This window comes from Rhinopithecus roxellana, chromosome 21 (genome assembly GCF_007565055.1).
Source record: "Rhinopithecus roxellana isolate Shanxi Qingling chromosome 21, ASM756505v1, whole genome shotgun sequence".
Lineage (NCBI taxonomy): Eukaryota > Metazoa > Chordata > Mammalia > Primates > Cercopithecidae > Rhinopithecus > Rhinopithecus roxellana.
The window spans coordinates 195,083-208,488 of record NC_044569.1 but is presented as its reverse complement, the minus strand read 5'-3'; the positions used below and the strand labels follow the sequence as shown (position 1 = coordinate 208,488).

The following is a 13,406-nucleotide window of genomic DNA, read 5'->3' as shown; positions in this document are numbered from 1 at the left end:
TTATGGTTTTATTATCTAAAGTGGCCAACTTCTGTTGCTTGTTCTGTTTGCCAATCTTGCTCATGGTGGACTATCTCCCTGAAAGTTTTGTAAGTTTGGATGGTGAACTTATCTTTGGGTTTTATTTTTTTTAACAACCTTGTGAATATAATCTTTAGATTTTTATGTGTGGGAATCTTGTTTAGTTTGGGTTGAAGGGGTGACCTTCAGAAAGATTTTTATTGCCAGCATGGGACTTTCTAGTTCACTGTCTTAGCTTGAGGGTTCCTTTACATTGCTGGTAGGAAAAATTTAAACTGTAAGACTGCAAGAGAGCAGACTTACGGGACAATTTCTCAGGGAATACTTTTTCCTGTAACCTACGTGTTGGTAAAAACCGATAAGCTTGTTTCCTGTGCCAGGGAGCATATCCCCACCCTGCCCTTCTTTTACAGATGTGTAGTGCTTCAACAATTTCAGCTTTGTTCAGGGGAAACTTGCTCACAAATTCATGCAGGCCTAAGGCCTTTCTGTCCTTTTGTGCCTATTAAAACCCAAGTTCGGCTGGGTGTGGTGGCTCACGCCTGTAATCCAAGCACTCTGGGAGGCCAAGGCAGGCAGATCACAAGGTCAGGAGATCAAGACCATCCTGGATAACATGGTGAAACCCTATCTCTACTAAAAATACAAAAAATTAGCTGGGCGTGGTGGCAGGAGCCTGTAGTCCCAGCTACTCGGGAGGCTGAGGCAGGAGAGTGGCGTGAACCCAGGAGGCGGAGCTTGAAGTGAGCCGAGATCACGCCACTGCACTCCAGCCTGGGCGAGAGAGTGAGACTCCGTCTCAAAAAAAACAAAAAACAAAAAACAAAACCCAAGTTCCCTGGTTCTCAAAGCTGGGAATCATTTGTACTGCTGCCCTTGAACCATATTCTGTTCATAGGCTTACTCTTCTGTTTGTAGTTTTGATTCCTTTTGTGAATCTTTATTTTTTTGTGATTTCTAAAATTATTTTATCAGCACTTCGAGGAGTTTTATGGTGGGAAGTTATACTCTGCTGTGCCAAAAGTCAACCACAATAAACTTTTAAATTTCGTTTGAGCTCTGATCACAGCTGAGAAAAGGCTCCATTCTACTCAACACCTGATAAAAGCAACACTTCATTTGAAAAATGTTCAACTTACCTTGTCTCTGATTTACAGGCTTCCATGTTATCAGGACAAAGATTCCAAAGCCTTGTTAACTCCTCACTACAAAATAGACACAGAAATAAATACGTTTTTTATGGACACTATCCTTATGTGCCTTGAAACTGAATAGATTTGGGGATGTTGATAGTATGAGTTTTACTTTTCTCAATAATTTTTGGTATTTAAAATACCTAAAATTATTCTCTATATGAACATATAATCATTAATTATAATTATGACTAATGATAATTACATAATCTTTAGTTTTTTCTAAAAATATTCAAGCACAATCTAAAGCAGTGATTAATTAACTGGAAGGTAAGAGAACTCAAGGATTATGGTACCTTGCAACAATTAGAAGCGAGCTTCATCAATCTAAACAATCCTACTGTCTGAAACGGAAAAAACGGCACAGCCGAGAGACACAGATTTTGGAAACTGGAGACAAAATGAAGGTTTTATCTGGTGCATGAACCTACACAATGGGCAGTATAGAGAGTGCGGTTTGCTTTGGCTGTCTATGTGTGTACCAAACACAAATTCATATTATATTTTGGATGGAGAGTTCTTATAGTAACATCTTCAAAATATAAAAATAAGAACATTCCACATGAAGACAAGTTCACCTACTTTCCCATCAGAATTTTTTTGCTGGGTCCTTTCCCTAGGAAGTCCTCGGGTGCTGTTCTCTTCCGAATTATTCTCGTAGGTTTGGTATCTGATGTTCTGTGGTGAAAAAAACATACACTATTTTTTGAATTACAAATGGATAGCAGAAATAGAAGAATGTTTAATGTAAAATAAAATTTAGTTATTGTTTTCCTCTTAAAAAAGATGAAAACTGGCTGGGCATGGTGGTTCATGCCTGTAATCCCAGCACTTTGACGGGCTGAGGAGGAGTTCGAGACCAGCCTGGCCAACATGGTGAAACCCTGTCTCTACAAAAATACAAAAATTAGCCAGACATGGTGGTAGGTGCCTGTAATCCCAGCAACTCGGGAGGCTGACACATGAGAATCGCTTGAACCCAAGAGGCGGAGGCTGCAGTAAGCCGAGATCGCGCCACTGGATTCCAGCCTGAGTGACAGAGTGAGACTCCATCTCAAAAAAAAAAAAAAAAAAAAAAAAAGAAAAACGAAAACTTCATATTATGATAGAACAATTATCAGATATAAGACAAAAATGCCACATTATAGGGTAAATTACATGGAGTAGATATACAGTATTCTTCTCAATAATATAGATGTTTGTTCCAGGAATTTAATGACAATAAATTTATGAGGTAAAAAAATACAGAGGTAAATCAAAGTGGTTGTACTCTTAACAGTTCACCTTACATTTTTTATATGAAATATATACATGTATCTTTACATGCTATAGTTGTATCGGAGCATATTTTCAAAAGCTTTTCTCATCGTTCTTGTGATGAGTATGTATTTACCTTTCTTTCACAAAACTTGGGCAACCTTCATTTTTCCATGAGTTCCAGTTTTCTTCAGTGTTTAATATATGCTGGGAAAAACAGAGAGATTACATTTTGGTTAATGGAATCCTCTGAAATTCTATTTCGTGCTAAGAAGAGGATATAAACATAAAAAACACATACCTCTACCATCTTTGAAAATCTTTCTCCATCGGGGGGGTTTTCAGATAGTAGCTGTGATTAGAAAGAATATACTAAGCTTTCAACAACTTTCTGCATCATAGGAGTGGTTTGTAGGCAGAGAACCAAGGAGTGTTTGTGGTCTTGTACCTGAGCTTAACTTTATCCTTATTTTCCTATTTGGGGCTGAAACAAAGAAAATCCTAAATTTCCATTTTTTCAATCATGGGTTTGTTGCGTGTTGAACTTACTTGATAAACTGATTTTGTAGTATCTTCAATCCAAAGTGATTGTTCATCAGTTAAAACATAGTTTGAACTAGGGAACAAAGCAATGAAAGCATGCTTGAGTTAGAGCAATGCATATCCAATTTTAAGCTTTAAAAAACACAAGGCATGTAACATGTAACTATACTGTGGATAGTGTCAAAAATTACCAAGATAAGAACAGTCACAAATGAGAGGAATATAAGAGAAAATTCTTGCACTTCTTCCTTAAGAGGGTTGGTACTAAAGACATAAAAACATATGCAGGGAATAAAACATTCAATTAATCAGATTCACTATGAACAGAGCAATAAATGTTTCCTAAAATAAGCTTGAGTGTGAAACGAAAACCTCTGATTTGATATTAAAATATTTGTATACATGATGCACATTCAGTATGGTATGCTGCATTCCTTTAAGGTTCATTCAAAATACAACGAATAAAAACACCCAAACTCTAGAAAAGGCAACAGGCAAACCCAAACTGTTAATAGCCGCCACTAACTGAACTCTCATAATGCACTAGGTGATTTAAAGACATCCAATAAATATTGATGGCTAGGATCTGAACACTTTACATACATTATTTACTGAATTCTTGGAACAAGTACATGTACATATTAAACACAGACTACAGTGGCTCAATGATTTGCCCAAGGCCATAAAGCTTTAATTCAAACCTACGTCTCACTCCAAAGTCCCTGATCTTCCTACAATGCTATACCAAACCTCGAAAATAGAAGGATAAGAAATTACATTTTTTTGGTGTTTACCACGTGCTACTACCTTAAAATGACAAGTCTGAAAGAGCTGCACTGCAGCCAGCAAATGACGACCCTGGGATTCAAACCCAGCAGGTAGTAAAGTCATTATACAACCAATACTGCATTGCTCAGTGTCCTTAACACAAATACCGTTAAGTAGCAGTGGGCTCCACCTTCAGTTATGGACAGGACAGGAGGAAATGGATGGAGGGATTTAGATAGACAGTAGAGAGCCTAATAAGGTTTTGTGAAACCCCAAAGAAATGAACTCCTTTCTGCTTAAATATTTTCTTTGCATCTTTTAGCATGAATGTCCTACACAGCTCCACACCTTGTGAGATATGTATTACTGGCTTAGTCTACAAATCCGCTTTGGAGGAGGTCTGAGGGAGGTGAGAAGGGAATGATGAAAGTCTGGAGCAGAGACCTCCACCTGCCAATAAAGACGACAACTCCTGGTAAGCCCTGGAGTTGGGGCAGGAAAAACTCACACTGACAAGATATATTTAACATCTTTTCCTTAATCCTAATATCTAAAAGCCTTCAATATATCAGCTGCAATACATGTGTTTTGGGGATACAACCTTAACATGAAATGGACACAATACAAAAGAAAAATCATAAGCAAGTCCTTTTTTTCTTGGCTACTGTTTACAAATTATTTACTACCCATATTATCTTACCTTTTGAATTTGACCTGCCCCTTGAGATATTGGAATAAAATGAGATACTGCAACAGGATGTGTCGACGAAAGTTACTGTCACTCAGTTGTAAATCCATCAGCTACTCAAGAAACAAGCAAACACATACGAAAACAACACATTAAAATCAAGTTTTGCCTAAAGGTACAAAATGTGCTACTATAGAAATGGAAGATTCCAATTCAATTTAAAAAACATTTGTTGAGCGTTCACTGCATGTGAGGCATTACCGCACAAGCCCACAGACGGTCCAGTCAAGGTTTCACTTAGACTTCTTGACTGTTTGATGCCATGACACATTCATGTTGGTGGATAACAATGCTCTATCTGTGGTCCTGACATGAGGATAATACAAGGCAGAAATATAAACAAGTAAACTGGGCATGGTGGCACAAGCCTATAGTCCCAGCTACTCAGGAAGCTGAGAAGGAGGATCACTTAACCCAGGAGTTCGAGATTAGCCTGAGCAACACAGCAAGACTCTAAATTAAAAAAAAAAAAAAAAAAGTAAAAAGTAAAACTGAGGTTACTACTTTCCCACACATGAAGAAATACTGGCTAAAGAAGATATGGATAACAGCACAATATCAACGGGTACCACTCATTTTTGCAGCCCTGTAAGTGCCTGCAACAGAGGTATTACTTAAGAAATTAGAGGTGAAAATCATCTCTGATTAGATGGGCTTTGTGTTTTTAGCTTTTAGTGGAAACTGCATCATACTTGTATTATCACAGAATCTGGATTAGAAAGGACTTGAAGGTGATTTATGAGGAAGTTCTTCTTCAACGACCCTGCCATCCAGCTGTAAGAATAACTTGCGGGTGACAAAGGAAAGTCATTCTGATTATGTGCATGGAGCACTGAAGGAAAGGTGAAGTCTGTAACCACAAGCTCATGCTAGTACTGCTTTCAAAAACTACAGTAACAAAGGAAAGCCACGTTCTCCTAAATGAATCACCAGTAAGGCAGCTGGAAGCGTCAGAGATTGGTTTTGGTTCAATGTCCCAAGTTCTGGTGGCTGTGCTTTACATGGTTTGGTACCATTTACTAAGGCCACCGAACACACACAAGCCTCCTTATTCACTAGCAACCCCTTCCACACCGTGGCTTCAGGTCTTAAAAAAAAAAAAAAAAAAAAAAAAAAAACTAATGATCAGCCTTCCGGTCAGGTTTCCCTCACTTTTAAGGACTGAATATATATGATTGTTATTTATATTAACTCTCCTATCCCAAACTGGAAATGTGAATGGCTGGCCATCAGCCTTCCCTTCCTCCAGCCCCTGGGCAACTTGACTCTCCACTCAGGCTGTTAGTTCCTTGCCATCAACTCCACGGACAGGCCCACCTCTGCTCCAGCTACCCACTACTGTGGCCACAGCTAGACGTGGGGTCACTCACAGCTTCCCCAGATCTGAAGTCTTTAACTTACAATCCTATCTCACCACCTCTATCCTTCCCTCAGGTGCTTCCAATATACCTAATATTTGGATCTTACTGAGACTTTAAGGCCCTTGACTCTACCTGTTAGTCCAATCCTATTTTAGTCTAGATAAGGGGTCAGCAAACCTTTTCCTGAAGTGTGAAATAGTAAATATTTTTATTAATAGGTTATGTGGGCTAAGAGGCATAGTATGGATATTATGTAGGTATTTAAACATCTAAAATGTAAGAGAGAAAAAAAAAAAAACCCAAAACCACCAAAAACAACCAACACGGGTGGTGGGCCAGATTTGGCCTGTAGGCTATAATCTGCCAACTCCTGGTCTAGACTTCATGGTTAATCTCTTAGGCCATTTTCTTGCCAACTTCCTCAACACACTTGTCCCATATTTTTTCTGTCACATCTAGTGAGCAAACAGCAACCTTGAATAAACCAACTGTCACCTTCTCTATACCAACTCTCAGGCTTCCAATCTCGGCTGAAAGTGAGGTGCCTGAGTGAGTATACCAAATTACACAGCTATGCACCACTGGTATGTGGTCTCCACCTTAAACATCTGTTTTTAGTCAGCAGTCTCTCTTTATTGTTCAAGGTCATTCTCTCTCCTATTCTTCACAGTAATGATTTCAAACCCTTTTCACTTAGCAAAAATACTACTTTACCACCCCTCTTGACTTTCAGTAGATAACTACTTTTGCCTTCAATGAGGAGAAAAATTCATTAAATTGGAAAGCATTTCATTTCTTGGCCCCAAAATGACAAGTCAGCTGCACCCACACCTTTGTTTACCTCATTTCCTTCTGTCACAACTCCTTCATGACTAAAGGTATTCTATCTGGATTACCTTCCATCTGGAATCCCAATATCCCTAATAACTGAGTTCCATCAACTAACTGCCCTGCTTCTTTCCAAGCTCCTTTCCATAAGCATTATATAACCTCCCTCAAAGATCTCCCACATTCTCACCTCACCCTTTAATAGCAAAGCTTCTTAAAATAACTGACTACAGGCACTGTTGCCAATCAGCCCCTCAACCTGCTATCATCTGACCGCCTCATCCACTAATCCATTGAAAGTGTTTTTGTCGGTTGGGCGTGGGGGCTCATGCCTGTAACCCCAGCACTTTGGGAGGCTGAGGCGGGCGGATAACGAGGTCAGAAGTTCGAGACCAGCCTGGCCAACATGGTGAAACCCGTCTCTATTTAAAAAAAAAAAAAAAAAAAAGTTGGGCGTGGTGGTACACACCCTGTAATTCCAGCTACTCTGGAGGCTGAGGCAGGAGAATAGCTTAAACCTGAGAGGCGGAGGTTGCAGTGAGCCGAGACCATGCCACTGCACTCCAGCCTGGGCAACAGAGCAAAACTTGGTCTCGGGGCAGGAGAAGTGTTTTGTCAAGATCACCAGTGACTTATTTGTTGTTAAATCCTGTGAACACTCTTTATTGTCCTCATCCTACTTGATACGCTTGGCTTCCATGAGTGCCCTGCTTTTCTAGTTTTTCTCTAAACTCACGGGTTACTCTTCAGTCTTCTCCTCTCATCCCTTCATTCTCCCTTAAACATGGGTTTTCTTCAGGATTTGATTCAATATTTTCTTCTCTTCTCAATCTACACTCTCCCCTCTAGCTCATTTCATATACTCTACAGTTTGAATTACCATTTATAAACTGATAACTCCTACAACTATACTCTCAACCTAGATCTTGTTCCTAATCTCCAGATTTGTATACTCAACAACCTATTACACATCTCTACTTGAATGTTCAACTGACACTTGATCGGATTTCACAAACAAAGTAAAACATCAATTTTCTCCACAAAAGCTGTTCTTCAGTGTTGACTAATTCAATGAGAGGCTCCAACATCCACCCATTTGACCAAGCAACTCTAGGAAGGCTTCCTGGAGAAAGCAGCATCTAAACTCTCAATAAGGAACAAACCTAAAGATGGAGAGTGGGGGTTGGGGGACGGGGGAGAAAAGAGGGGACCCAAATAAGAGACTGGTCTATTTGAAGGACCAAAGTACAGAGTTCAGAGTTCAATACATCTGGAGTAGAGATATGAACCCCTGGCTTAAAGAGACGAACCAAAGTGGCTAGGTGATGCTTACTAGCTGTTCATTTTATTTTTTTATGTTGAAAGATTTTTCTTGATAGAAACAATGGATTGAAAATAGGAGTCAACAAACCACTGAATCAGGGGTGGAAAGGTCTAATGAGATTCAAGCTAACTGCTTCACATTATACTTAAGGAAACTAGGTCCAGAAAAGTTAAAACTACCTAGGCAAGGTCACATAGCTAGTGACAGAACTGACAGTGAAACTAATGCACTCAATTGTACCCTTTCTTTCATAATATATACTATCTAGTTCCATTTTTCTTTGGTTATTTAAAAAATTATACCATTTACACTATGTCATGGGTCAAACATTTCATTATTATTACTTTTAGAAATAGGGTCTCACTCTGTTTCTCAGGCTGGAGTGCAATGGCACCATCACAGCTCACTGCAGCCTTGAACTCGGGGGCTCAAGCAATTCTCTCGCCTCAGCCTCCTGAGTAGCTAGGACAACAGGCGTATGCCACAATGCCCAGCTAATTTTTTTCTTTTAAATTTTTTGTAGAGACAGAGTCACACTTTGTTGCCCAGGCTGTTTTGAACTTCTGGCTTCAAGCAATCCTTCAGCCTCAGCTTTACAAAGTGCTGGGATCACGGGTGTAGGCCATCATGCCTGGCCCAAATGTTTCTTTGTAAATGTCTGTGTATCTTGAGCAAAGGGCTTTTATTATCCTTAGCTGTATGTATGTATGGATGTATTTAGTACAGAAGGGTCTTGCTATGTTGCCCAGGCTGAACTTGAACTCCTGGGCCCAAGTGATCTTCCCACCCTGGTCTCCTAAACAGCTGGAACTACAGGCATACATCACTGGACAAGGCTACTGTCCTTAGTTTTTATGGCACATCTTAGCTCAGGCCTCAGTTTTCCCGATATTCTAAACCTAAAAAGTCTCATGCTTTTCATTTTAGTCATCCTTACATGCCTTTCTGTCAACCAGTTTTACATATAAATAATATTCCTGGGTAAAATTAAAGTGTATGAAATCTTCCATTTCTATCAATTTAACACAAAATACTTAAAAAATGTGTGCTAGAAAACAAAATATTCAGAACATTCTCATTAAAATCTTACCAATTCTCATAACACATCAGGTGAGATCAAATTATCCAATTTTTAAATTATGAAATATTTTAAATGTTCAAAAAGGTATAGTTAAATAATACAATGTTCATGTACCCACTACCCAGTCACATATAAAATCCTAACATTTTTACTTGTTACACATCTGTTAAAGAAACAGAGTATCATAGACACTGTTGAAGCTCCCTCTATAACCTTCCTACTCCTATTTCCCTCCCTCCCTCTACGATGGTAACCACTACCATGTATTTCACGGTTAGGATTTTTATACACATTTCATATTACTACATATGTAAACATCTATAAATAATATATAGATGTACTTTGCATTGTTTCAAACTCTATACAATATGTGCTATTGTGCAATTTGCTATTTTCATACAACACTATGTTTGAAATTTACCCATCTTTATAAATGTTGCTCTAGTTCAGGGATTGGCAAATCTTTTAAGGACTAGCCAGAAACTATTTTAGGCTTTATGGACTATATATATCTGTCACAACTATTTATCTCTGCTGTTACAGAGCAAAAGCAGTCAGAGACAATCTAAATGAATGAGGGTGGCTGTGTTCCAATAAAAATTATTATTCTTTTTTATTGTTTTCTGAGATAGGGTCTGACTCTGTTACCCAGGTTGGAATGCAGGAGCACGAATATGGCTCACTGCAGCCTTGACCTCCTGGGCTGAAGCGATTCTCCTGCCTCAGCCTCCCCTGTAGCTAGGACTACAGGCATATGCCACCACGGTCAGCTCATTGTAATTTTTTTTGTAGAGATGGGGGTATCACTTTGTTGCTCAGGCTGGTCTCAAACTCCTGGTTTCAAGCAATCCTCCTGCCTTGGCCTCCCAAAGTGCTAGGATTACAGTCACTGCAACTGGCCCAATAAAAATTATCTACAAAAACAGATGATAGGCCAGATTTGCCAACCCCTGCTATAATTAATCCATTTTCAGTGCTTTATAGAACTATCACATAAAATTATCTTATCACCCAGTCTTCTGCTTGTGAACACTGACACTGTTTCTAAACTTTCATTTACAAATACATCATTTACAAACAATGGTACAGTGAATCTTCTTAGAGATTTCCTTGTGTACGTGAGTCCTATGTAGGGGGCCATATTTAGGAACAAATTTTAACTTCACTAGTTTTTACAAAAGTATTCTGCAAAGTGGTTGATTCAATTTATATTTCAACAGTGTATAAAAGTTCTCATTTTCCCACATCTCTGCCAATACTATGATTGTTAGGCTTTTCAATTTTGGCCAGGTTGCTAAGTGTGAAATGGTTATCTCATCATTTTATTTGCACTAGAGAGGCTTAGCAACTTTTGTAAGCTCATTCACTATTCAGTTTTCTACAGCTTTAAATTACTTGTTCTTATCATCTTTTCAGTTTTCCATCTGGTTGTCTTTTATCAATGGAATATTCTGAATACTAATCTTTCCTGGTTATGTAGGTGGCAAATAATCTCCTAGTCTGTGCCTTGTCTTTTTACTTTGCCTATGGTATCTTTTACTATTCAAGACTTTTACATCTTAATATTAAATCTTAAATATTAAATTGATATTTTTCCCTCACAATTTGTGCTTTTTGTAGCTCAAGAAATTTCTCCCTACTCCAAATTTACATATTTCACATTTTCTTCTAAATGTTTAAAAGTCTTGCTTTTCTCATTCATACTGTCAATTAACCTGGAATTGACTGTACTGAGGTACAGACTGATTTTAATTTTTCCATATGGATAATGAACTGTCCAAGCAACATTTATTAAGAATAGGCTGGGCCTGGTGGCTCATGCCTGTAACCCCAGCACTTTGGGAGGCTGAGCTGGGCAGATCACCTGAGGTTGGGAGTTTGAGACCAGCCTGGCCAACATGGAGAAACCTCATCTCTACTAAAAATATAAAATTACCCAGGCGTGGTGGCACATGCCTGTAATCCCAGTTACTCGGGAGGCTGAGGCAAGAGAATCGCTTAAACCCAGGAGGTGGCGGTTGCAATGAGCTGAGATCGCGCCATTGCACTCACTTGGGCAACAAGAGCTAAACTCTCAAAAAAAAAAAAAAAAAAAACACAAATAATTCATCCTTTCCTCGCTAGTTTATAATGGAATCTTTTTTGTATATTAACCTTTTCTACAATTCGGACTTTCTATTGTTTTAGTTTTCTTCTTCTGTATACTGGTACTAATAATTACCTGTCCTAACTACTATTGCTGTATAGGTCTCAATATCTGACAGGGCAAGTGTTCCTGCTTTCTTCATATTTTTCTTACTCTTGGCTCTCTGCTTTTCCATAGAAACATTAATACTAACTTTTTGAGTTCCCATGAAAAAACCCATTTGGTCTTTATAATAAAACAATTCATATTCCTTTGCGTATAACTTAAAAATCCATTTGGATACTGATTCAAAATACGCTGAATCAATAAATCTGGGGAGAAGGGGCACTGGGTCTGTATCTATAAATGTAGTAATGCTGCTCCATTTTTGTAACGTTTCTCTATGAAGACTACGCCTAGGTACTGAAGAGCTTTCACTGCTATTCTGAATAACATGTAATTGATTACTAGTTTATAAGAACACTATTGATGTTTCTCTTGCAATGTTGCTGAAGTTTCATTAGTTCTAATAGTTTCTTGGTTCTCTTGGATCTTTCTCTGCAGACAATTATATTGTCTTCAAACGGGGATAGTTTACTCTTTTCTTTCCAATACTTACAATTCTTATTCCTTGTTTTTTTCTCTTATTGGAATGGTTAGATCCTCCAGTACGGTGTTGAACAGAAATATGGTTAGTGTCCATCCATGTCTTCTTTTTGGATTTAATGGGAATACTTTTTAAAGTTTCATAATTGTGTATGATATTTGCAATAGGGTTTTTAAAATCAGTCCTTTTATCAACTCAGAGAACATTCCTTTCTACTTTTTGTATTGAATATTAGATTTTATTGAATTTTCTTGACTTCTGAGATGATCACACAGATCTTAAAAATCTTTAATCTTTTTTTTTTTTTTTTTTTCAGACATGGTCTTGCTGTGTTGCCCAGGCTGGTCTTGAACTCCTGGGCTCAAGCAATCCTCCGGCCTTGGCCTCCCAAAGTGCTGGGATTACAGGCGTGAGCCAATATGCCCAGCCAATCTGTTGTTCATCTGGCATTATATTCATCTTTCTGATGAACCATACTTACATTCCTAGGATAAACCATATGTCTCTATTTTTTTTTTTAAAAAAACTACTTCATTTGTGAGTTTATAAAACATTTCTATAAATAGAAAACATTCTATTTATATGTGAGGTGAATATATATACACGTTTTTCCTTGTTCTGTCCTTATTGGGATTTTAAGTTATAATCTTACATAATGAACTGGGGGGCTTCTCTTTTTCTAACTTCTGAAAATTTTCATTTATGGTAGAAATTATTTATTCTTTGAAGTGTTGATAAGATGTGCCTGAAAAACCTCTGGGCCTGATGTCATTGAAAAAGTGTCATTCTGGCTGGTATTTCTTTAATGGTTGTTCATCTATTTAGTTTTCTATTTATTTTTTTTTTGAGAGTCTATTTTGGTCATTAAATTTTTCTAAAGAATTCCCATTAGGCTTCAAAATTTATTTGTAGAAATTGTTCATAATATCCTCTTAATCATTTCAAATATCTCTAATTATGTCAATTTTTACTGTTAATATTGTTTGCTGGTATCTTTTCATTTTCCTTGCACAGGCTCTGGATTTCTAACATTTTCTTTTCAAAGAAACAACTTTCAGTTTTGCTGATATATTTCATAGTTTCTCTTATTTCATTAAGTTGTGCTATTATTATTACTTCCATTTTCTTGAGGTTTATTTTGTACTTTTTCTAACTTCTTGAGTTGAATGCTCAATTTGTCACTCCTTCTTGACATTTTTTCCATTAATGCATATGAAGCTTTAACGGTGCCTTTACATCTCCCTTTATTTGTAACCCACACTTCTGACATATAATTCTTCCTATAATTACAAATTTGATATACATTTATTACAAATTTGGAATTTCCATTATGATTTCTTCCTTAATTCCTGGGAAATGCATTTTTATGTTTTCATATATTTGCCTCTTTTTAAGCTGTCCTTTTTGCAGCTTTAATTTTAGAATTCTAATTTGATGACACAGAAATGTGGCCAGAGAATGTGTTCATGTATAATCTTTGAAATTTGCTGAGAATTTGTGACCTAGTACATGGTCAAATTTTGTGAATGTTCCATGTATACACAAAAATA

General features: G+C 37.6%; 1 protein-coding gene across 4 annotated transcripts in view; it reads right to left on the bottom strand.

Moving 5' to 3' along the window:
- THOC1 (THO complex 1) overlaps nt 1-13,406 on the bottom strand; it is a 54,791-nt gene that overhangs the window by 8,538 nt on the left and 32,847 nt on the right. For 3 of the 4 annotated variants that reach the window (XM_030925779.1, XM_030925780.1, XM_010354890.2), the window contains 6 exons: nt 4,483-4,583; nt 3,021-3,087; nt 2,773-2,823; nt 2,608-2,678; nt 1,797-1,913; nt 1,161-1,226 (listed from right to left, as the gene is read on the bottom strand). In XM_030925779.1, coding sequence (XP_030781639.1) covers nt 1,161-1,226; nt 1,797-1,913; nt 2,608-2,678; nt 2,773-2,823; nt 3,021-3,087; nt 4,483-4,583 — 473 coding nt within the window. The remainder of the gene's footprint in view (nt 1-1,160; nt 1,227-1,796; nt 1,914-2,607; nt 2,679-2,772; nt 2,824-3,020; nt 3,088-4,482; nt 4,584-13,406) is intronic. The other variant, XM_010354891.2, reaches the window with a different exon arrangement.